Source organism: Chelmon rostratus, chromosome 10, assembly GCF_017976325.1.
Source record: "Chelmon rostratus isolate fCheRos1 chromosome 10, fCheRos1.pri, whole genome shotgun sequence".
Classification (NCBI taxonomy): Eukaryota; Metazoa; Chordata; class Actinopteri; order Chaetodontiformes; family Chaetodontidae; genus Chelmon; species Chelmon rostratus.
In genome coordinates this window covers 12,865,010-12,889,743 of record NC_055667.1, presented here as the reverse complement: position 1 = coordinate 12,889,743, position 24,734 = coordinate 12,865,010, and the positions used below count along the sequence as shown (strand labels likewise).

Genomic DNA, 24,734 nt, shown 5'->3' with positions numbered 1-24,734 from the left:
CACTAAACACTGGCCCAAGACATTTAGCATCATAGGTGAAAATCTGTATTCCTGTAAAATGAGCAGAGGCTGAAGGGAAGGGAGACAGACAGAGAAAAGGAAATTGAAACAGAGGAAAGGAGGGATGAGAGTGAACATAAAGGAGGAGAAGAAACAGAAGGAGAGGAGGAGGACAGAGAGAGAGAGCGAGACAGAGACCGAAAGCGTAGTGGCGTCTGTCTGACATTACAGAGCAGATTTCAAAAATAGCTCCCCAGCGCCCTGGCCTCCAGCATGGTTACCATGGAGACCCAACCACAGGTGCTATTAATAGTCTATCAGCTCCCAATCTAGTGCAGCTGGAGTAGCTCCAGAAAGAAGACAGACAGACAGAAGGAGATGGAGAAAAAGAAGACAGGGGAGAAAACGAAAGCAAGAGCAGGATGAGCTTGTGTTTTTGTGCTGGAGATGTGAGCGAGAAGAGGGACGGAACAAAAGACTGGACTGTACCATCTCAACCACCTGAGGGAGAAGTATTGGGGAGAGTTTCTCCTCATGTAAACATTTGAAGACACCAAACCAACACACAGTGCCAAATTAAATGCAAATAATATTCAGCAAGAGGGATATACTCATAAAAAGCTGTTCAGGCCTCAGGCTTGTAGTCCACAGCTGAACAGCAAAGGTATCCTCCCCAAACATCACCCCCCTCGCCTCCTCTAAACATCCTCTGATCTGTGGATGACTCAGCCTCGGCCATGTTTGCTCCCAAATGCTGCAACCTACTGCCTTTACATGAAAACTACTTCACTTTTATTTTTCTCTTCTCTGTGTTTTTAACCTGCCGTTGCTTTGGAAACCATAACGCTCCATTGCAATCAAGTCTGAGCTTGAATTGAAGTGCGATCTTTAAAAAACTACACATGTATCAATCAGATATGAAAATAAAAAGGTTACATTTAGAGATGTACAGGGGGAGAGACGCTTGGGGGAAATACAAATGGACAAAAGTCTTAAAGACAGGTGGCAGTGTCGGGCCACATCTTCCTGTCAAATGCATATATTTGAAACTGCACCTAACATGATCTCAGTATGAGATGTTGAACATGTGCATCAGTAAAGAAACAGTTTAGTGGCTCTTGTACATAACAGAAACATAAAAGCTGTCCGAGACTTGCATATGTTTGAGATCATCGACGTGTGTTGCCTCTGTGGCTTTATAAACATATTATCTGAGAAAATAAATCATAAAGCATTGAATGATACATGGTGATTTGGAGCAAGATACTGGTTGGACAAGCAAAGATGTTTGTAATGTTGGAGCTTATCAGGAAGAAAATACAAACAAGAACTTCTAAAGTTAACAATCTGACCTGAATCAGTTTTCACTGTTTGCCAGTGTAAAATGTAATAACACCTGTTTGGTAAACATGGAGGCTCAAATCCTAATTCTGAAGTTTCCTAATGGGCACAAAGATTGTGGTGGTTTCCTACAGCTGCCACTAGATGTTGCTGAAGAGCCAAATCCTATTGCATTTGATAGGATTGTACACTAACTGTACACTTCTAAGGATCCATTTTACAGAGATTTATACAATAATTGTACAATCTGGCCCAAGGGGTCCGGCAGTGTTTTATACTGAAGGCACATCACTTCGCCTGAAATAAAGAGCGTCTCCTCTGATGTCAGAGGAAATTCTTAAGCTTTTAATGAAATCTAATATTAGGCTTATGAAGATTGTTTGAATCATTATCTAGTAAGTAAATTGATCGATGAAAATGACCTGCGTCTCTCAATCTGACTGACTGACAGATCACATCCTACAAATGGCTTTGCCCTTATTTCAGAGCAACACGCTGCAGAGTTGGCAAATAAGAAAACCTGAGTTTTTACAAGTTGGGAAAAGTGTTCGTCAATTGTCTTTTTGTAACCACAGGGTGTAATCCCATCGCTTAAAAGAAATAGTCCTAAAATGCATTATTCTATAAATGTAAGCACACAATAGGATGTTGACATCCAGGCAATGCTTATGAATGGAAAACCAAGTCGGTGTGTCTACCAGGTCAAGGATGGGGTGTGACTCCCCACAATGTAAACACTATAACTATAGTCTGGACAAATGATTCATGTTTGACTAATTGAAAGAATTACCTCCCAACACAAAATATATGTCATATAGCATAGTCTTTTATATGTATATGTTTGCTTGTCAGTAATACAGTCTTTCACCTTGTCAACAATTGGGCTAAAAGTGGTCAAGTCCCCACGCTGTGTACACGAAACTGGACAGGGGTAACTGCTCTGTTGCTACCTGGCATGCAAGTACTCTTACATATGACTTTGCTTGGCCTGGTTCACTTGCAATCTGGCAGTGTGAACCAAAACAAACTGGAAAAAATGAAACAAAAGTACAAAGAAATAAAGCAATTAACTGAGAAAATAATCAGCAAATTACTACACAATGAAAAGTGGACTCAACACCTCTCTGGCACACTGGCAACAAAAACTGCACATTATGAGCTTCACATTGCATTAAACTGTACAGGTGCACCTAAAAACCTGATGTCTCAAAGTAGAGATTATATCGCCATGTAGCATGTGGACCGGCCGATGGCTACTTACTATTGTGCACAGTCGATTAGCTGGTATTCGTTGGATCTCTCGTAGCACGCCCTGACCCCCTCATCCTGCCACAGTGTCTTCGCATGCTCGTAGAACTCCTGAAGAGGAATATGGAAACAGAAATACAAGACTGACACGAGGCAGAAACTCTCAGAGAAGAGTACTATATTCATTCCTGCTGCCTAATAGGATAACTGCAGTAATGTACTGAGGTTTGTGTGTGTTTAACGAGCTGACATCTAATGGACTGGTCAAAAAACATGTTTAAGATGAAATTACAGAACACACACTCAGTTGCGGTTCATGGCCATGCTGGATTACACGCTGTATTTTAAGCACAGAATTCTGCAACCTTTGCTTGATTAAATAACCACCAGTTCACCTGTTGAATCAAAGATGTGAAGTGCTCCTCCAAGCAGGAGATATCCTGTATTACTTACTGTGCATCTTATACCAAATATGACAGCTATGACAGAAGAAAGAAAGGAGGACAGGGTTGTGTGTCTGAGGGCACTGGGTGCGCAGCGTTTGTGTTGACACCACATGCAGTGTACGTTGTGCCTGGGCGATGCCTGTGTACATGTCTGTAAAGGTAAATAGTGGTGGAGGGAAAGAGAGACACCTCACTACACACACAGGCACTATAGACTCACTCTCTCACTCACATGCTGGGACACAGCATGGATTAACCACTTCACCTCTTCATGCATTATGTGTACAGAGTGAACAACAGGTGTGCTGAAAACACAGTGATCCAGGCAGTACGCATGAGCTGGTACCTTACACAAAAACTTACAAGACACGCAATACATATGTCTCAGAAATAAAAGGGAGCACTTGTATGTGAAGTAGTATTTACTTAGAGCGGGTTTAAACAGGCTAGGTATCCTTTTTACATTTTTTCTATTTGTTACCAAGTTTTTTCTTATCAAGATAAGCCAAACATCATCAGTATGATGATGGATCAGTAGGGTTTGACAACTAGCCCTGATTACCAAATTCAATTTGGCTCAATTACTCAAATTCTTTGGGCCACATGTTTTTTGTATTTATGGAGAAGCGGATGGAGTAATTTCACACTGATTAATTTTATTAATACCAAAACTTAGTGTGGATACGTTCGCTCTTCAATAATACATCATATGATACTCTACAAGTCAACAACGTCACAACTACGAGGCAAAACTGCCTGTGAGTAAAAATACATGAACTGTTCATAATTTGCATCAGTGGACAGCAACAAAACTGACTGAGGACACATCAGTTTACTCAAAACCAGCAGATTGGTTATCCAGTGAGAACTATAACAACAGAAATGCAAAAACATTATTCACACACACACAGGGTGAAAACTACCACTGAATGATGTCTGTGGCATTTAGATTTTTTGACCTCCATTCAATATTGGTTCAGTAATTCATAATCAAAAAGATTAAACATTGGCTAGTTTCTAAAACATGAAGACATGCTGCTTTTCTTTGCTTTTATGATTGTAGATTGGTCGATTAATCAATAACATCATTCAAAACCAAGCCTTAAAAGCAAGTATCAGGCATGTTGATATGAAGTATAGAGGAAGCAGAGTGACTCTGCAGTGTGTTTTGTATGTGTGGGACTGTGGATTAGCAGGATCTCTGTGGTTGATCTGTCCATGGACTGCCCTGAATTCAGGTCAAAAACAGGCGACTTCCTTGTTCCAGAGAATACATGGATGCTTGTCTGTCTCACTCTTAAACACACTCACACTCTTGCAATTATATACATTTACAACGAAGCAGATCAATTTGCTGTGTGTAATGATTTGTAGGAAGTTATCCAGTGCTTAGTGAAGCATGAAAAACAACCAGATGAATTGACAATGTCACAGTCCTGACTGGAAGAGACAATGTGCCTATGAGCACACACCTCTCTCTTTAGACACACAGACAGACAGACAGACACACGCCTGGTTTCGACGCTGACCCTCTGTCTCTTGTGCAGATCCCAAACGAAAGGCAGAATACACTTTCGCCATCCCGTTTCATAACTTGGAAACTATGCCGCGCTCATCATAAACAAGTCAACCAACCAAACAAGTAAAGCCAAACAGCAACCATAAACAAATAATTGCTTCCCAACAGCTCGGCGTGAGTGGAATTCCTGGAGCAGCAGGGGTTTGAGAGAGCATCCCACATAGGAAAACTCACAGATCTGACACCTGTGACGGCCGATTTGTCTTAATGAAGTGTTGCAGAGTAAGACGTTGGTTCGCTTGAGCTTTCTGCTCGCTTGCTATAAATCGCTCAGGATAAGAGTGTGAGCTTAGTGACACCATATAAATAAATAAATCAGTGTATCTGGTGAAGATGGTCACTTGACTCGAACATACATGTGCTGCCTTCAAACTTTTTCTTTTTCCCTATTTGGAGTAAAACTTAAAGATCTTTTTTCTAAACATGGATCTTATTTATTTCTGGATCATTTATCATAACTCACTGGTGTCACCCAATCATCTTATTTGGAAGTAAAAATGAAGGTGAATGCACCCCACATATCAAGTACAACCATCCACTGCATTGACATATCATGTGTGTGAGCTACTACAGTACATATTGTGGTCCAAAGAGGAACCAAATCAGACATTTAAAATGAACCGTTTAGATAACTTTTTAACATTTTGCATTCATTTTCATTTCCAAACAAAGTATTTTAGCCACTATGATTAAACTTAAGTTAAGTTGATTTGCTGGGTTGCAGTTTAGAGTTGCCACATCCGGGTCACTGCATTTCTGGATCTATGTTAAGAGCCAGGTAAGGTGTTTTGGTTAGGATGTAGTGAAGAGATGTAGATTCAATTCTAATTTCAGGAAGATCGTGAACAAAACCTTATTAACCTTATTTTCACAATGAATCAACTCATTGCTTCATCTGTATTTCTGACCAGTTTAGCATCATTAATAACAAAGCATGAAATTCTCACATTTGAGAAGCTGAAACCAGCACGTTTGCTTGACTAAGACGATTATCATAAAAAGTTGCTGATGAATGTCCTGCTAATTAATTCTAGTGTTGCAGCTCTACATCCTTGTTTGCCTCAGTTGCGTAAAATGAACACTAAACTTGGAAAATGAGTGTTTAATTGCAATGTTAACATACTGTTAGTGCGACACCCTGTCAGCTGCATCATCCCTTACATAAACGAAAATCCTTTCATCATGCCGTTTTCCATGACACCAAACTCATCATGTGTTTACAGAGCGCTCTTTTATGATCAGTCATGTGCTTAAAAGAAAAAAAAATTAATAAAACCCTCGCTCTTCCTTTCTTGATGTAATGCTTCCTCTATCCCCCTGCCCCCCCTTGCTTCCTCTCTCTGTATTACAGCCTTCCTTTCTTCTCTTGGTCTCTGGTAACTGTTACATTACAACAATTGAGCTGGACAACGAGGAAAAGCTGAATTCTCAGACATGAGATGTGGCACTATCAATTCGAATAAGGTGGATGTTGCCGCATCATCTTAAAAACAGAGCCTGCGAGTGTCCTGCTCAGGGACACTTCAGCAGGCTTGATGTGTGTGTGTGCTAGTTTGGCAGGACGGCTGACCCTGTTTGCTGAAGGTTGTCATCTGCGACCGTATGGAAAGAAACAAGAGGCGCTTTAGCTGCCTGATGTCCCTCCATAATCACCATCAGACATTAAACATGAGCAGTTGTGCTAATTAGGTCGTTATGCCAATTAATGCATTAATGAGCAGGCAAGTCAAAACACTCGTCTTCTCATAACACATGGAGGCTATTAACATGAACTCCGTGCCTTGAAGCGTTAAAGGGGCAGGCCTGTGTTTTTATGGGTTTTAGTTCATTTCCTACAAATCACAACATATTGCACTTTGTCAGACTTTTGAATACTGACATTTGAGGTGGTCATGACATTCATTTTTATTGAATACAATAAATGGAACAATAATTGGAAATGGAAAAATGTATTTCAAGTACGAATTAAGCTTCCCAATACATTTAAACACCATGATATTTAAAGTTTAACCAAAATAACCTCATAAAACATGGTACAATGTCATGGATTACCTATTTCAAACATGTTTCATGTTTCATACTGTACTGAAATCAGAGTTTAGTTAAAAACAAATACGGCAGGCTTTTGCAAATCATCAGCAGAAGGGTTTATATGGTTTTTAATTCAAAAGCCCTGGTGCAGTATTTCAAGAAACTGTAGTATTTTCAGGGAAACTTTTTTTTTCTAATTATTAAGCAAACTAGAAGGGCACTCGGAAAGTGCAGGCCTCCGCCAAGGCCAAAAGTCCACTCTTCTGTCACAGGCAAATCTGCAAGCGCAAACTGCACAGTCAATATTATTGTTTGTTCTCCTGCAGTGTTAAGATCCAACATCTTTCCTTAATATCTCTGGTGGAGTTTATTGCTGAGAATTCACATTTGGATGTGAGTAAATGTATAATTAATCGGATGATATGTGTGTATTTACGTTTCCATAGTCTTAGCATAGTTTGAAGTGTTGTTACAATTGTGGTGAAAATTGAAAAGTAAAAGTGACAGACAGCGATCTGTCCTGTGGAGTGCGTTCTTCCTTTGCCCATGCTTCAACCTTCAACCAAGTTTCATGAAAATCGGGCCAGTGGTCTTTCTGTAATCCTACTGGCAAACAAACTGGACCGTAAGAAAAACAATGTAATGAATGCATCAAGCTTCTCCAATATTCTATCATGTACTCTACAATAGATTTAGTACTCTATAGAAGATTTTGTCATGCATTGTAGTTTGGTGAGACAGACAGACAGACAGGTGGACAGGCGCCTCCATGACAACATATACTGAGCAGCATGGTGGCAGGACATTAAAACAAAATAAATTCCCATCACTAGAAAATGAACTACGGCTTCTATTAATAAGTGAGACTGAGTGAACTGAAAAGTGAATTAAGCCTGGCCCCACAGGTGACTGTGGATAAACACAGAGACTCCTAGACTTCTAGGTTTAGTCTCTTGGCTTGAATGATTAATTATTTGTAATGTCCCACTGAGAATACTTAACACACGCAGACATTACCCATCAGGTCATTAGTAAACCTAAGTGTTTACGACCTGTGTCAAGGGATTATCGCCTGGGATGTTGAGACTATTGCCTACTGTCATCTACTGAAATGCATGCACTGCTGAGGATACCTGCACCTCTTGTAAATGTATTATTAGCAGCCAGTTAAACACAAGAGTAAATTTAACTTAGCCCTCTAACCCACTTTGTTTTTGGAGGGAAAACTAAAAAGGGGCACACGTGAAAAGTCTGCTAAAACCTTTTAATTCTTTGCAGAACTACATGCAAGCAACTACTCTAAGTGTGGTAGGTCACACTGTAGGCCAACATGGTAAAACCACTCAAATAAGAACAACACCCTGGTGTGAAGATAATCAGATTTTGGTGCGTGTGTGTGCGTCTGATATTGGACTACTCACAGATGGAAACTCAAAGTCCTTCTGGTTGACGAGGTTGAGGATGTATTCGATGCGGTACCGGTTCTCTGGGCACGCCAACTGCACCGGCGGTGTCAGGGTGCTCATAGCTGTTACTATGGTCTGTCACAAACACACATACCCAAACAACATACAGTTAAATGTGGAAGACAGAAAGACAGCAGATGGACATGATTTCAGAATATTACCCAGAAAAAAAGGACTGACAGTCTACTCATCTGTATGACCAGCTCAATTACTCACAGCACAATATCTGAAGCAGTTTCAGTGTTTTTGTCTAATAGCAAAAATGACATGAACGCAGCAACTTACCTCAATAGCCTCTTTAATATTATTCTTGATGTCCTGAATTTTCTGTTTCTTCTCTCTGAAACAGACACACAGGTTGAGTGACAAACATGTTAAGGGATCATTGCTGTACAGCTCTAACATACACACAGAAGAGTGCCTTCAGACCAAAAGTAAGAAATACAAAGAAAGAAAGAAATACAATGGCACATTGATATCCATCGACTTTTTTCTTTCACTTTTTATATGGAGGCCCATAATGGACAGACTGTGGTTCTTGACACATGTTTTTAGGTTTATCCACTAACACAGAAACAGCATCTGCTATTTTAACCCCTTTCCTTCCAAAAAGACAACTCTCGTCAAGCCCCAATGCTCCAGGTTGTAACACTTCTGTTAAAGATTTTAAGACTCAAGGCCAAGCTGAGATACCCCTGATGACATCAGGGTTTTTTTTTTTCAGACTTCATTAAGCTGCTCCAGAGAGGACATGATACAACAGTTGTGATGAGTGATGTGCACCCCATTAATAGTTTTATGAGTTGGTAATTTTGTCTGTACACAGTATTAGCTACAATACAGGCATTTTAATGTGACAGGCTTTCACACATGACACTTGTGGATGTAAGAAATAGCTAATAATAACTACAATAATTCTTTATTGCTTCCCAATTTTCCAAACAGCATCAACATGTACTTACAGACAGGGCAGGAACTACATAATCATGCAAAAAATATTAGGATAAAACTGACATTTTTACAATAAAATAATAGCTTTTAGAATGAATGATAACCTGTAGCTCATCAAAAGTAAAAATAGCAGCTTAAATGCAAAGAGTAATAAAAATACATTAAAATATGGCAATTTAACAAAACTATAAAAATGTATACTGCTGACAGGTGGGATAAATTTGCCAAATTCTAATTCATTACAGTGCACAAAATGTCTCATCGCGTCTGCTCAATTCAGATATATTGCTCATATCCGATGTTTTGTTTGCCCGTTCACCTTATCTTTTAAATGTGGCCGCTATCAGATTCAAGTTTGAACTGGTCACTGGTCAGTCCTGAACTGACCTGAAAGTGCAAAAGAACAGAACATCTTAGAACGTCGCACGCAGCACGCAGCACGCAGCTGGTCACTGAGGTCAACATTTACGATTTAATTTAAAAGCTCACGTGCAGTGGAAGCCAGCAAAGTCATGAGCGGATGAAAACGAAGACGAGGAAGAGGAGAAAGACAGCCAAATTTTTTATCATGGCTTTTTGTGGCGCAATGGCTGCTACTTCTGTACGGAGGTGTGTGTGGATGTAGAGTCGGAGCCAGGAGTGGTGGGATTGCGACATGAATGGCTCCACAGAAACAGATTTCATTCAACGTTTCAGGATGTCAAGGGCTAACATTAGTTTTAGCAACGTCTGTCACAGCCTCTCCACAAGAGTCTCACAGCAAGAAACTCAGCTCAGGTGAGTGAGTGAAGTGAGTCACATGACCAATATGACTCACTGCAAAAGGAAAAAAAAAAAGTTAGACCTGTATCTGATTTAGGACCAGATATAAAAGTGGTACAAATCAGAAGTGAAAACATCAGATTCCATGTGATTTGTGCTGTCCACGCTGTCATGAAAAAAGCAAGATCTGAGTCACATATGAGAAAAAAAAAGAAGAGGAAGATTGGATTTGGGCCACTTGTGCCTGCTGTTTGAATGTAGTTTTTCACTCAGCATCCGATTGTCAGTCCAAAACAGAGACTACAAATTGTCTGAGCAGTTTTATGCTCACCCCAGAAAACCAGCCATAGGTGGAATGTTCTTCGTTTGAACACAAACGAGGGATAAGTCAGTAAGTATTATTTTAGTGGAGTTGAAAAAAAGCACAAGGAGTGAGTCCATGTTACTGTGACATGGTACACTACAGTGTGCTGCACTGGGTTTGTTTTTGATCTGGGAAGGGTAAACAGACCTTCATTGGCACGTGTTGTAGAGAAATTATGTCTGCCTGCTGTGAAGGATAGATGTTTGTACAAGACATTTGGTCTCTCTGTGATAGAATTGTTTCTAATAAAGGAAACCAGAGAGCAAGTTAGCCTATCTTTCACCTTGAGCCCGCCAGGACAACAGCACATTGTGTTTACAATAGTTCTATGCCAGTGTCAAAGGGAAAGATGGGCCTGCATCAGTTTTTATGTTTTCACGAGGGAAACTGCCGCATTAGACCAAATCGATGCAAATATTTAGCAACTTGCACAAGACCAGTGCAACTTGCATTTTAAAGTTCCACTCATCCATTTTTTAGCAAAAACAAAGGCTGCACATTTCCTTCACAACATGTTGCTGCATGATGGATCAGGCTTTTAAATGTGAACTACCATAATGGAAGTGGTTTGTAACTCACTTACAAATACACTCTCTTACATTTAGCAGGGTGCAGACTGTCGACAAGGGGGAGCTGCTTTGTCACGGTCAGACTAGATCTATGCATGTCCCTCATATATACAAGGAAAGTAATCGCAGCAGCATTTTAGACATGTAGATGCAGACATGTCACCTGCGGTCAAAGACTGTAGACACTTTGTCTAAGATAGGATATTTTTCAATAGCTCAGGCATCAGGTGAACATCAGGAAAGAGCACACAGGATCTCCGATCTACATCCAACAGAACGACAACTAAAACTTAAAATACACCCAATTCCAAAAAAGTTGGGACGCTGTGTAAAACATAAATGAAAACAGAATGATTTGCATATGAACTGAGCCCATGTCGTAATATCCTTTATACAGTCATGTGTTCACAAAGTGAACCTCGCTCCATCCTCGCTTGCGAATGACTGAGCCTTTCCAGGATGCTCCTTTCATACCCAATCATGATACTATCACCTGTTACCAATCAACCTGATTACCTGTGGAATGATCCAAACAGGTGTTTTTGGAGCGTTCACAATTTTCCCAGTCTGTTGTTGCTCCTGTCCCAACTTTTTTGACATGTGTAGCCGTTATCAAATTCAGAATAAGCAGATATCTACAGAAATCAATGAAGTTGATGAGGTAAAACATTAAATACATAGTTTTTGTACTTGAATTCCTTATACCCCCCCGACCAGTCCCTTCTGGGGGTGGCCGTACTGCCCCAGCCCCACCACAATAGATCTGCCCCTTCTATTGGGACGTTAGCAAACTACAGCTCCAGGCCCTTTCTTTGGCTTTTGATCATACTTAAAATGCTATTACTAATTGGTCTTCTATAACGGTTGTCTCATTAGTTTTTACTTTACTCATTGATTTTATCTTGATATCTTGATCTTGTTGTGTTCCTTTGCCTATGTTTGTAAACCGCTGTGGTCAGCTCATGTTTTAAATGAGCGATAGAAATAAATTCTTTTTTTTGACTTTGAGGAATGTTTTCAACTGAGCATATGTCAAAAAGGATTAGCAAATTATCACATTGCACTATATTTATGTTTCATGCATTATCCCAACTTTTTTGGAATTAGGGTTTTACAAAACGCATACATGTAAGCTGGTGCATACACCTTCCTGAGCCAAGCGATCACGTTGCTGCAATGCCCTTCTAATCCTGTTTTGGTCTTTCATAGATATCTGCCATAACATTTGCTCTCTAGCAGATGAATCAATAACATGGACATGAAAACAAGAGGTAACTATAGTTACAATTAGTAGAAACTGTCCCTTTGACAGGACAGGAAAGCCAAAAAACAAAATCCACATTTTGCAAATTCACGTCAGTATTTGGTCCAGAAAGGCTTGAATTAAATTTTTACTCAGATGTCATATTCCCACTAAAACGATCTTATGTAAACTAGACTGAAAATAGACACAAACTTGAATGCAATTTGTGTCGTATTCATTGACAAATGGTAACAGAGCCTAAGAAGCCTGTGAGGTCAGCATGCATAAGCACAAGAGAAAGAGAGAGAAAAGAGGGGGTAAGGCAGAGTTTATTGGGTTAGGAGGGAGATTGAGAAGGCCTTGTTTACATTTTCAACCTGATAGCCATTAAAAATCACATGGTTGTGTGTCTCAATTTGAGATTACGACTGCATGCCTGTGTGTGGTTATAGAGCGGGGAAGAAAACTAGAATACATGACATAACATGCTACAGAGAGGACGACTAGTGATGCGTTAAGGTAAACAAATGCAGAGAATTAACAGTTGGATGTAAAGCAGATGACATGAGCTGGGGTTGAAATCAATATCAATATAAATCATCAAAGCTTTTTAAACAGAAGAAAACTGTCCCACACATCCATAGGCCTCATCTGTCGACCACTTAAAAGCTCCAGTGATGAGGCTGGCAGTTACATGCCTTGCCCAAGAGAAGCTCAGTCATAGTGGAGAAGAACAGAGAGAGAGCTGAGTCAGCCATTCATTCCTTTTCCAAATCAGGCCAGCAATTGGAACCAGCAGTGTTCCGATCACAAGCCAATTACTCTGACCTTCAGGTTACCACAACACTCAATCCATTCACCCAAACTCTTTCATCACAGGCATTACTGAACCCTTTCAGTCCCAAATCAGTAAATTTATGTTTTGCCTCAGGATCCAGGGTTATTAAAACATATTACTATGTTTGTCATGTGGGGACCCACAAGCAACTGGCCTGTGAGACTGCTGTTTTGGCTAGTGCAGATGTTCAAAAACAAAAGTGATCTATTGTTAGACCCTTGAAAGATGACATCTGACCACACATTCACAGTTAAACAGTCAAACCCCATAGATATGGACCGACATCCAGTGTATATGGGGGTTAACCAGTTTACACATTGGCAAACTAGATGATTAAAGCAATGCCACAGATCTTACTAGTTATGCCGTCGACACCCACCCACCTGCACGCACGCACACACACACACACACACGCACACACACACAGAGCACAGTGTTGTGGAGTCACGCGCTGGGTCATACGCTCTTGTCTGCCTTAGGTGCTGATTTTCTAGTCTAACCTTGCAAAGATGTTTCGTTCTCCATCACAACCACCAGACCAATACATGCAGAGTCACTGACACACAGACACAAACAGATGAAACTTTCCATTTTGCTTATTGAAACAAGCACAAGTCAAGGATGTGATCCGGGGACCATAACGCAAGAAAAAGAGAGCAGCAGAATTGTAATCTTTCTTAAGGAATACTTGAGGCTTGTGTTGCTAGAGACTAAATTAAAGGGCTGACAATGAAAGAATGCCAGAAAAACAGACAAATCAATTAATTTTACGCCCACAAGAGCAAAACATATTTACTCCAGACAATAATGGGCAGAAGTCGAATGTCTGCTAATGACATGGGAAAAATTGTATCTGGAAAAATAATTCCAGATGCTTGCTTTACTGTGTTTGGGTCACCACATTGGTGTTGGGACAATAATGTCCAGACAGTTTGGACAAACACATGGAAGCATTATAGAAAGCTCAGTTCAACCACACTTGCTGGTTGGCCTCTGTGACACAATTTATCTCTGCACAGAAGGGTTGTTACATGTTCAGACATGATATTCTGTTCTATCCTAAGCTTAATGGGCATCCGCTCCTATTCTTGCTAATAGCACCATGCTATTTTAACAAAGATTCAACAACAATCGTCATTAGCATACAGTAACAGCAACAGTTCGCAGTAGGCTTTGCATGCCTTTAATGAAGCTTATTGGCAGACATAGTTCCTATCACCATCGGGCTAAACCCCATGTCTAGACCGCAAGCGTCATGTCAGCATCAAGCTCGTGTGACGACAGCGTTCACATGACACTGAAGCGACTGTCTATACCTGGTTCGGTCTTGCCCGCACATTTCAAACCGTTGATCAGCAAAGGACCAGCAAAACTTTCTGTGCAGAGTGCAGTTTTGTGTGTTTTGGATGGGGGGTGGGCGGCTTTCTCTGAGCCTGTGCAAGTAGGCCTTAATTAGATGAGGATCTCACACTAAACCAGTGGTTCTCAAACTGGGGAAGCATACAGCCACTGCCGGGTGGGGTGTGGATGACCGGGGGAAAAATATGAGGTAAAGTTGATACGATTTATGTTGGGAAAATAAACAAAGAACTTGCTGATGCTATCGTGCTGACCTATTTGACTAAAATTCAACTTGGATCCTTTTTTATTAGTTGCTTCCCCTATTATTGTTAATGACTGATAAAAAATGTGGGGAGGGGGCGGAGAACCACTGCACTAAACAATGTTTCCTGCTCGTAAACCTATAAGCTCTGATAAAGTTTGAGAGAGGAGAGTAGACGAGGAATCACGAACCCTAAAATACATTGTAAACCCATGAAGTTTGGAATAATGAGTAGCATAGGCTGCAAAATGTAGATAAACATATTTATTCAGTGCCTTTTTATTGGGTATAAACCCTACATATCCACACGCATGGACCAAACAAAAAAAAGACTCGGAAGTGTAAATAAATGCCTCAGGTCGTGGTTATGCCGCTGAGATGTAGCTAAGATGTGAGCCTGCACAGAGCCAGTGCAGAATGCATAAATGAAAATATATATCTGTTGCATTTGTTGGGACATACAAGTAAAAAACAGATGTCTAGGCGCTTGCAGTCTAGACATGGGATAAATGCAAACCATACGACTATTTAAACCACTGGCTCAGTCAAACCAATTCAGCATTCAGTATTCTCCTTACTGAGGTAAGACTACATTGACTTTATTAGTATCCATATTCACTTTACATTGCAGCAAGTGAGCTAGCAGCAGAGGGATTAGCTCACTTGCCACTTTCAATCAAAAACATTAAGTGCATATTATCTCTACCTGCCAGTACTGACACATCATATTAAATACATAACTTCAGTGCTCCAGGCTTGAGTTAGCCTATTTTGCAGAAGGTCAAACTTCCATTTCTGCACAGTCTCACTATCCTGCTAAATTGCATTTTCAAAAAATAAAAGCACCAGTTATGTGACGATACACAGGTCTCTCCCTAGTGGGAGAATACTTGATCAAATCACTGTAGACTTCATTCATATTGTTTTGACTGACTAGTATTGTTTGGTCCAAAGAGCAGCCATATAAACCTAAAGACTGCATCTGATTTCAGCTTCCAATTAAGGCCACACTTCATAAACCTGGTGGGTTTCAATTTGAAGGCTTTTCCAAAAGTGGTATCTTGCAATTCATTGCATACAACCAGTGATTGTCAACTCAAACTTGGGATTTATCACATGACCACGACAGGTCACCCAGCTATTTGCATTCAAGTGGACATCAGTAAAAAGATAACACATGAAGCTGACCAATGAAAACAACATAATAAGATGCAGCGAATAGAAGCTAAACATAAATTTGCTGTTTGTTTTGTTAGCAGCTTGGATATGTTGTTAATGACATGGGTCTGACAGATAAGCACAGGTTTATATTGATGTGCATACTGTGTACCTTGTGCAATATTTTTCATATGTTAAAGTGAAATGTCACTGCTTTTACTGCGAACTGTGGCATCGAAGAATCTGCTGTAGTTTACCACATTAATCGGACATTTCAAGGCAGCGTCACTGAGGTAAACATGACAATTTCAGACTTGAGGATGAGGACTGCCAAATGTACCGTTCTGTAAGTTTGGTCTCCGTAAAAGTCTGAGAGGAGGTGTCAATTCAGACATGACTTCTGACCCAGAAATTGAAAACAGGTACAGTCTGCTGCACTCAGCAGGTACTGCCAAAACCGACTTTGGATATAAGATTATGTTTCTTCGAGGCCTTTACTCATTCATTATCATACTCACTCTGCATTGAAGCCGTTAACGTGTAGGATCCTCATCTGTTTCACTATGGTGCTCTTTCCTGACTCTCCAGCTCCTGAGAGAGAGAGAGAGAGAGAGAGAGAGGAAATATTAGAGATCTGTTGACATGTGAAACAAGACCGACCACACACACGCACAAATGCACACAGGCGCGCGCACACACACGCGCGCGCGCATGCACACACACAGACTGTGACTCTATTTGGGAAAACTGGGAGTGGAGGCAAGGACAGTGCTGCATGGTCATGGCTGAAACAATAAACTGGATTATTCCACTAGATACTGTGATCCCAATCACAAGATTACATTTTCAGACTTGATGATGACTGCCTTTACACATTTTCCATAAAAAGCAAGTTAAAACATTTCTCTTCAGAAGCAGGTGTTAAAGTGCTAAATTTAAAAAAAAAGAAAAAAAAAGAAGCTTGACAGGCTGTATACTCCAAACAAAGTTTTAGTTTGGCATGTGGGACCTGCACATTCACCACTAAGAAGCTTCATATTTGGCTTTGGTTGTTACAGTGCGTCATTTAAACTTTTAATAATCTTCCCTCTGCTTTGATAACTACTACCAATACACAGCTGCCTGCAACTGACAATAACGTCACATGGTTGCTTTCAAAATGTGAATTTCGGATCGCACAGCACGAAATGCACAGACCTGGTGTGCAACAGCAGGCGTCTGCAGCAGTCTGACACCTCATCAATTTCAATTTCATCTAGAATACACTGCCAGTCATGCATTTTGGGGCTCTGACTTTTAATCTCAAATCTGACCAAATGCTGCCCTCTTCATAATTTTGAGATTCATCCCTCAACTGATGCAACTTTTTACCAACAGACAGATGTTCAGAAACCCGTCCTTCTGTCTTGTGAGTAAATGTGATCACTCTTTTGTCTATGGTGCTGGGCTGTCAACAACCAGTAAAATTCCAAGAATGATTAAACTAATGCTGTTAAAATGCATTAAGCGAGACTGGTTGCATTTAGAGTTTTTACCCAGGCAGCGGTCTGCTGCAGGTCCCTGGATGGCCTGAGTGCATCTGCTGTAAGAATGAAACTCACTTCTGCTGCTCTGTAAAGCCACACCTGCAGTATGTACAACTGCATGAAGAGTGAGCAGCTTAAAGTTACAGCTCTTTCACACAGTCCGACGCCTTTCCTGTCTCAGGCCTGAACTTTTTTTTATTCAGCTGTCTCTTCTTCTTTGTCTTTTTGTTACTTGCTAACTTTGGTTCTTCACTGAAGTGAAGATCAGGAACTAACAATGACTCATAACATTCCCTGAATCAAATACATTTCATGATTTCCGCCAGGGACCCAGTATTTGTACAGGTTACGTGAAATTAGAAAAATGTGGTGCTCTGAATGTGAAGCATAAAGATGCTCCAGTCTGCAAATGTATGAGCCAACAAGCCATTTAAGCTAATTTTTAGTCTTACAGGTGAGGGCAGTGAGGCTAGATTTATCTATTGAAAATCAGTATTCTTGTTTTTATTTTTGCTCAGCATGCTTTCAATAGCTGCTTTAATTCGAATCTTAATTTCTTTTTTTTTACATCTGTAACATCTGTCCAGGGACTGCAGATGGAAAATGCAGATGTCTTTGTCTTGACAAATAAAATAATACATTTCTCTTATTTACAATACAGCATGGCCATTTCAAGACAAAGTTGGTTGTGTCTTGCTGAATTTATGAAAATATTACAACCTCAATACTTGACTAAGGAACATGTTTGGATGGACATGCTGTGGTTTCAGGTCCTCACAGGTGAGCTGGAGCTACTTTGAGGAGTGATGAATGATGGTACTGACACTGCCATCGAAAAACAGACTCAACATTAAGATTTGATATGAAGACATGAGTGACATCTGAGATAGGAGACAGATTTTTGGCCATGTTGGATCTTTCTCATGGAGAAAAATGGTCAACAGCTGTGTAACAACTGCCACTGACTATTAGGCTTGTTCAAACTGACTGTCTACATTTGTACCGTTTGCAAAAGGTAGAGGCCATTTCTGAACAACACTCATCTAATGATAATCCCAGTATGAAGTGGTTTGACTGACTGGCAATTTGCAACAGTTTGCTATTAGGCTGGTATAGCCAGCATTTCCCCCATGAGACCTATTGGTGGTAGCCAGGCACATTCACACACAAGCCACAGAAGAGTCTGGAACTTGGGCATTTTGGTGGCTCAGCAACCTACAGCACATAGTATGAACTCATAACATCATGCTCTCAAATCTGACTGATGACCTCATGTCACAATGTCAACTCTCCTTTTTCCCTCCCATCTCCCTGCCTCTTCACACACTACATGGTCTGATGAAGCAGAAGCACCATAACATCTTCCAAAATAACTCCATCAAACAGCACCACAGTGATTCTTTGCCCTTCCTGTGTATGACAGACCATTTTTGGTTGCATGTTTTAAACAAAAAAAACACTCAGTGTGGTATTTAACCTGAATCCTTTTACAAGTCCCTAGTACAAAGTATTAAAACATGTTAAGTACAAATTGGCCTCAAGGCTTGGCCAAATTCTTAGTCTTAGTTGTTGAAAAGTATTTTCTGATTCATATCATAAATTTAGCCTTTTAAATACTTTATTTTTGAAAAGTTCTTGTACAGCTGTTTGTTAAGACAGCATTAAACACTGATGCATTTGAGAAGTGTGGGTGGATTATAGTCTGCAAAGAAAACCATCTGCAAAAGTAACATTTTCAGGATTCAGGCCATCAAGCACTACAGTCAGACCAACAGGAAATATTCCCCCAGTCTGTCTGTCGAATAGAATTTTAAAAACAGAGTCATATCTCCAAAATAACATTGATTCAAAAACACGTTTATCTTGTGAAAGGACCTATAGGAACAAGTCTGGTGACTTTTCCAATACCAAAAATGTCAAACTGTGTGTAACTCTCACCAGGTGAGCTAGAGAGGTCAAATCACATAGAGAGGTCGGGTGAAGAGTAAGTTATGGACAAAATCATAATCTACAAGTATTCACAACATAGTTGTTTCTTCCACAGGAGAAGATATAAAAGAAATCAGAAAACTAGAACATGCAAATGAACAGTCGTGAACTCTGATCATCTAAAATGTGAATGATCTTTGGGTCAGGATGCAACACTGTTATTAGTTAGTCATTTTAACATTTACTGCAGTTAAGTAACAGATAACTATAGCAGTAATTTACCATACAACAAACAGAGCTTTGCAAATATTGTGGTGATACTGCATTAAAGGTGTACTGTTAATTCAAATCCTGACTGGTTTTACCAACATGTTCAGTTCAATAGTGGACTGTCATTCAATTTTGTAGCCAATACAAATTTTAAATGAAAGATTATAAGGATGTGCTTAGTTTTTGCTTCTTGCTGAATATATTATTGTCCTGCCATTTTTGCTGGATCTGGACATGTATCTGGAATTTATTAAAAAAGATACAATATAATGCATATATAACATTTAAAAAGTCACTTGTTGAATAAATGCTATAGAAAGTCTGAGAGATTAAAGGGACCCACTACTTATTACCATGCACCCTGCAGATGTATTAAGTTTACGTAGTTAATGTGCTTTAGTGAATTTCAAAAATGTGACATTCATAAATGGAGACAAATAGATTGATTTTGAATAAAAGAGTGTTACCTGATGGCCATCATATCTTCAGTATCTAGTCTGTAAAAGTGCTATTTTGTCAACTTGGGACTTAAAAAACTGCTACTGCTCGATACAACACGTATTTTGTGTCATCACTCCTTTTGCAGGCGCAAACTGTGCTCACGTGGGCCATAAACCCAGTAACACTTTAAGTAGGTGATCTGTTTAATCCAATGACCAGTGTAGTTCTAACTGCAGATTATAATTACACTGAGCAACGTAAACCAATGATCAACAACTTCAGCATGGTGGATAGACAGACATGCTAAAACTTTTGCTCTGCAAATAGCTTAACAACATGTGTGTGTCACCTGCACTTAACACAGAGATTGACACCACACGTGTTAAACTATTAGCTGTGTTTTGCCTCCTGGTTTCCACTTTCACAGCTAGATTATTTATGGTATAAATATGTATTACACTACTTCAGATACTGTATTTTCTCAACACGGATACAAACCAAGCACATGGCCTGGCATACATTTTTAATAGTGGCCCTTTCAGGCTTCATTTGGCTTTGTTCACTGATTCAACATATCTTTTGAAATATGCAGAAACACAATTAACAGGTACACTGGCCTGCGATGAAGTCAAACTAGCTGATTATATAATTGAAAGGCAGCTAACTTTGTGGCAGACATCTTTGTTTTGGTTTTCATGTGGGTCCTGTCCTTCTGCTTTCCTAAAGTCATCACAACTTCCTCCTCAACATAAATACAGGCGTGTTGTACAATACGCGCCCTCACTGGCATTTCTGCAATCAGATATTATGATTTTTACAAAGAACACCCCAGCTTCTTAGAAGTGGAAAGCCTGTGAATGGACATATGAGGAGGGTACAGAGGAGAGCACGGCAGGGAAAAGTTAGGCACTCTTATTTGTCTCTTATGTAATGTAGAGACCCAGCCCACCTCCAGTTTCACTCTCTGACACACTCAACCACATGTTGAGTCTTACACATGTTCATATCTCCATTTAGTAGGTTTCAGTGTATTTTTCCTATTTACAGTCACATTATCTTAAGATACTATTTGGGCTACACACCCACAAACTGGCATGTCATGTAAAACCAGTATTAGTTTAGCCAACTTTTCAGGCCTACATGCATGATTAGGAGTGAAATGAATTATTGCGTAGATGCAATGTAGTCCCAAACTACTACATCTTAAAGGGGATTTTCTGTTTAAGGTGCATGCATAAATAAACTGCAAATGACAATACAGCCAGTTTTGACAGATGTGAGTGGTTGTTTATCCAATGAAGACCACTGATAGTTTACCCACAGTATATATTTACTCTACATCATTGCGTATTCTCCAACCAACCTATGGACTCTGCTACAGCCTGTTTTGGTGTGGGTAGTTCTGGGCCGTCAATTTGACAGCAACATGCTGAAACACCAGCACCAGCCTTATACAATGGCAAAGTCACACTGCTGACAATGTTTCCCACAACAACATCCCAGAAGGTTATGCAGGGAGGAAGCAGAGCCTCAACTGTGCACATAGAGGACTTGCCTGTAAAGCAGCCAAGCATAGAAAACGACAAATGAAATGAAAAATAAAACTCACCTAAAAGCAGTAGTCTGTGTGTTGCTCTGTATATCTGTTTGTCTTTTTGGAGCTGCTTCTCTATCTTTTTGTTTGCTTCTCTTTGTGCCTTCTCCTCATTTCTCTGGTCTTCGGTCTTACTGTTGCCCAAACAACCCATCTTCCCGCAAGAAAAAAGAAAAAAGGGGGTCCAGGGGCAGGAGGAGGAGGAGGAGGTGGAAGAAGAAGAAGAAGAAGTGGAGGTGGAAGGGGGGTTGGGGGGGTATGTAGAAAGAAAAATAAATAAATAAACTAAACTAGTCTAGATCCCTCGTTTGACATGCGGATTTGGCATCAATGTCACCCACATTTAGACTGTTCAACGTCCCCGGCCTGCTCCAAAAACTGTCCGTGGTGCAGCACTGGAGAAATTATGTGTCCATAACGCGTATTTTGCTGTCAGAGAAAGGGCAGGATACTGTTGCTGACGACACCGAGGCCGCCTTCTCAGTTTGCTGAATCCTACTCGGGCTTTTTTCCTCCTTCACATGCACTATAGTTTGTGTTTTGTTGTCCCACTCTCTCCCCCAGGTCAAGTGTGTAGCGCCAAGAACTGTAATCCACAACGTCCGTTAAGATACAAAAAATCGGGGTTTCGCCTCAAACGGAGGCAGAATAAACAGCCTGATTTGCATCTCCAAAAGCCCGGGTCTTGCGTCTCACTGCTGCCCGTGACAAGGAGCCGAACTCGGCGTGTCCGAAAACCTCGCCCGTGCTGTGGCGCGGCTCGCTTCCATGTCCCCTTTCATCATAAACATTTCCATAGGTGCACACTTACACTCTCGACCTATTCTATGTCTCCCCGACAGCTGTCTTCGTCGGGGGGGGCAGCAGGACAGTAGGAAGGAAAATAATATTTACACCCAAACGAGCTACATGTGTGATATTCTCATTGCTTCCGTCGTCATCCGGCTCCTTTTCATTCGCCGCATCAAATCAACCCAAAACAGCTCCAAACTCACTGCGGCTGTCTTTTCGGCCGGATCCCCCACCACCTCCAACTCCGACACGATCCAATATCCCCCGATTTGCCCTCCTTAGTTGTGATGGCTGTTCCTTGCTGTGTTTTCTCCTCCAAAGGGCCTTCTCTCTCTCCCTGCCCCTCGCTTTTGTTGCTGAAATGTGTTATCAGCCCTTCACATCACCACCGAGCCTCCAAAACTGCGCACCGATAGAGTTTTTTTTTAATTCCCGTGTCGACTCCGATGAATCCCTTCAGGAGAAAAAACATAAAAAAAAGGGAAAAGAAAAGAAAAAGAAAGCGTGACCAAGATGTGAAAATCCCTCGAAATGTATCCACGTTTCTTGCAGGTGAAAAAGCAACCCCCGCTGTCAGGCTCAGTTTTTATAGCCTACATAAGGCCTATATATGTATACACACTCTCATACAAACACACACACACACACACACACACATATATATATGTGTATATATTCCTCTTGAATCCGAGGTGGGTAGATAGGCTAGAGGCTTGAGACTACATGTGCATTTACATTCACAAAAAATAGGACGCGGGGTTGTTGTAGCAGCACATTCCCACCGCGAAGGCCGCTCCCCTCCTGGCCGCTGGTCGAGGAAGGTGAAAGACGGGAATAAGCAATTCTTGGAGGTTATTATTTTCTCCCTTTCTCTCTCTCGCTTTCTCTCTCTCCGAGAATAGTAGCCTACATTGAGGAGATAGACAGCGCTGAAGAGAGACGGGGTGGGGCCACACGGCGCTCATTGAACCCTGGGAAGGAAGGACCGAGAGAGAAGAGGAGAGGCCGCTCGCCTCGTCACGTGGGCCGGGCGCGGAGCAGCGTCAGCGGCGCGGCTCTGCGGAGAAAACGGCGCCCTCTTCAAAGAAAAGCGACGCGCAGGGTGGGAGTCGTGTACGACCGGGCCAGGGGCTCCCAGAGCCGGCCGCACGGCGTCTCACAGAGACAACCCGACCCCTCTAACATCAATCCAAATAAATAAACAAATAATACATGAACACACACACAGGGACATTACATAGACATACACTCATTTCCTGGACACTTACCCTAACCTTGACTATAACCACTACCAGCCTAACTCTCACCCTGACTTTAACCCAAGTCTTCACCCTAAAATGTAGTGATTTACATAATGGAGACTTGCATTGTGTCCCCACAATCTTGCTGTGTAAACAGATATATGTCCATAATGTGGGTAATACATGTCCACACACATCTTCACATAATCACATACACGACTTGATTTTCATAAGAGAAGAATGTGAAATGTATACAGGACAAATTAACCTTTTCCGTGTGTCTCAAGTCATGGTGATTGAAACATGTATGTTTAGGTGTGTTTACAAAGATTACTGACATAAATTGACCTTAAATGGTGTTACGAAATCTAAATTCCGGTTGTAGTAGTATTAGTCCATGTTATTTGTTTGCAGCAAGACATGTGAAAATATCATGGGGCCACATTTCAGTGTCGATCTAAGTTTCCTTCGATCCACCCTGGAGGAAAATCATTTACACAGGCCAGATATGCATTGCAAACGGCACGCAGTCAGAACCTGAACCCAGAAGTGTCAATCTGTGTGGTCACTTGAAGGCATCATTGTGCTCACACAATATGCAGAGTCATTAGGTGCCCATGGTACAGTTTTCATTTGGATCTAGTAAGTTAGCCCCACTGTGGTTAACACAACCAGTTTCTTAGGTAAACAGGTACAATCTATTGCATACCATGCAACGCATCCTATATCTGTAAGTCTTATGATTGTTTGCTTGTTTTCATGTCTTTAATCTTCTCTAAATTACCTACTGATGTTACTACTGCTTAGAAATATCAATCAAAAGAGGTTAATTTAACTGTTTTTACATAAACAGTCTTCATACTTACCAGCCTTAACATGTTTATAGCATCACTAATGTTAAAACAATTCTTCATAATCAATAAATATTCATACACTGATCATCTAAGAGACTTGTAATTTAAATGAATGAATATGTCATTGTTTGCAAAATATGACACCTAAAATTACTGTCTGAACCAATAAAACTTATATTCAAACAACTAACGGGATGTTACACTGTGAAATAAAAGGTACACAATGTAGTTACAGAGGCAGGTCATCTGCTCTATTGCTGTTAGGTCTGTTAAACACTAGGTGGCAGCAATCTTCTAACTCTGAGCTGCAGCTGTTGAGGTTATTCTACTTCCTAACAAGTCAATCCAAACAATTGTAGAATTCCCAGACATCTCAGAGTATGTCGAAACGAATCTTTGATTAAAAGGTATTTTCTAAAGTGACTGTAAAGTGGTATTGGCTGCCTTCAAAGGGTGAAACATGTATTCTACAGTTTCAAGTTAGTCCT

At 40.6% G+C, this 24,734-nt stretch overlaps 1 protein-coding gene across 3 annotated transcripts in view; it reads right to left on the bottom strand.

The window, feature by feature from the left end:
- The window catches only part of gnas (GNAS complex locus), a 30,810-nt gene extending 7,758 nt beyond the window's left edge, over positions 1-23,052 (bottom strand). The window contains exons 1-6 of one of the 3 annotated variants that reach the window (XM_041945402.1): positions 21,701-23,052; positions 21,375-21,513; positions 16,118-16,190; positions 8,397-8,451; positions 8,067-8,186; positions 2,603-2,700 (exon numbers count right to left, since the gene is read on the bottom strand). In XM_041945402.1, coding sequence (XP_041801336.1) covers positions 2,603-2,700; positions 8,067-8,186; positions 8,397-8,451; positions 16,118-16,190; positions 21,375-21,513 — 485 coding nt within the window. In that variant the 5' untranslated portion in view covers positions 21,701-23,052. Of the gene's footprint in view, positions 1-2,602; positions 2,701-8,066; positions 8,187-8,396; positions 8,452-16,117; positions 16,191-21,374 lie in introns of all 3 variants that reach the window. The other 2 variants (XM_041945401.1, XM_041945400.1) reach the window with 2 other exon arrangements.
- Positions 23,053-24,734: the final 1,682 nt, after the last annotated feature.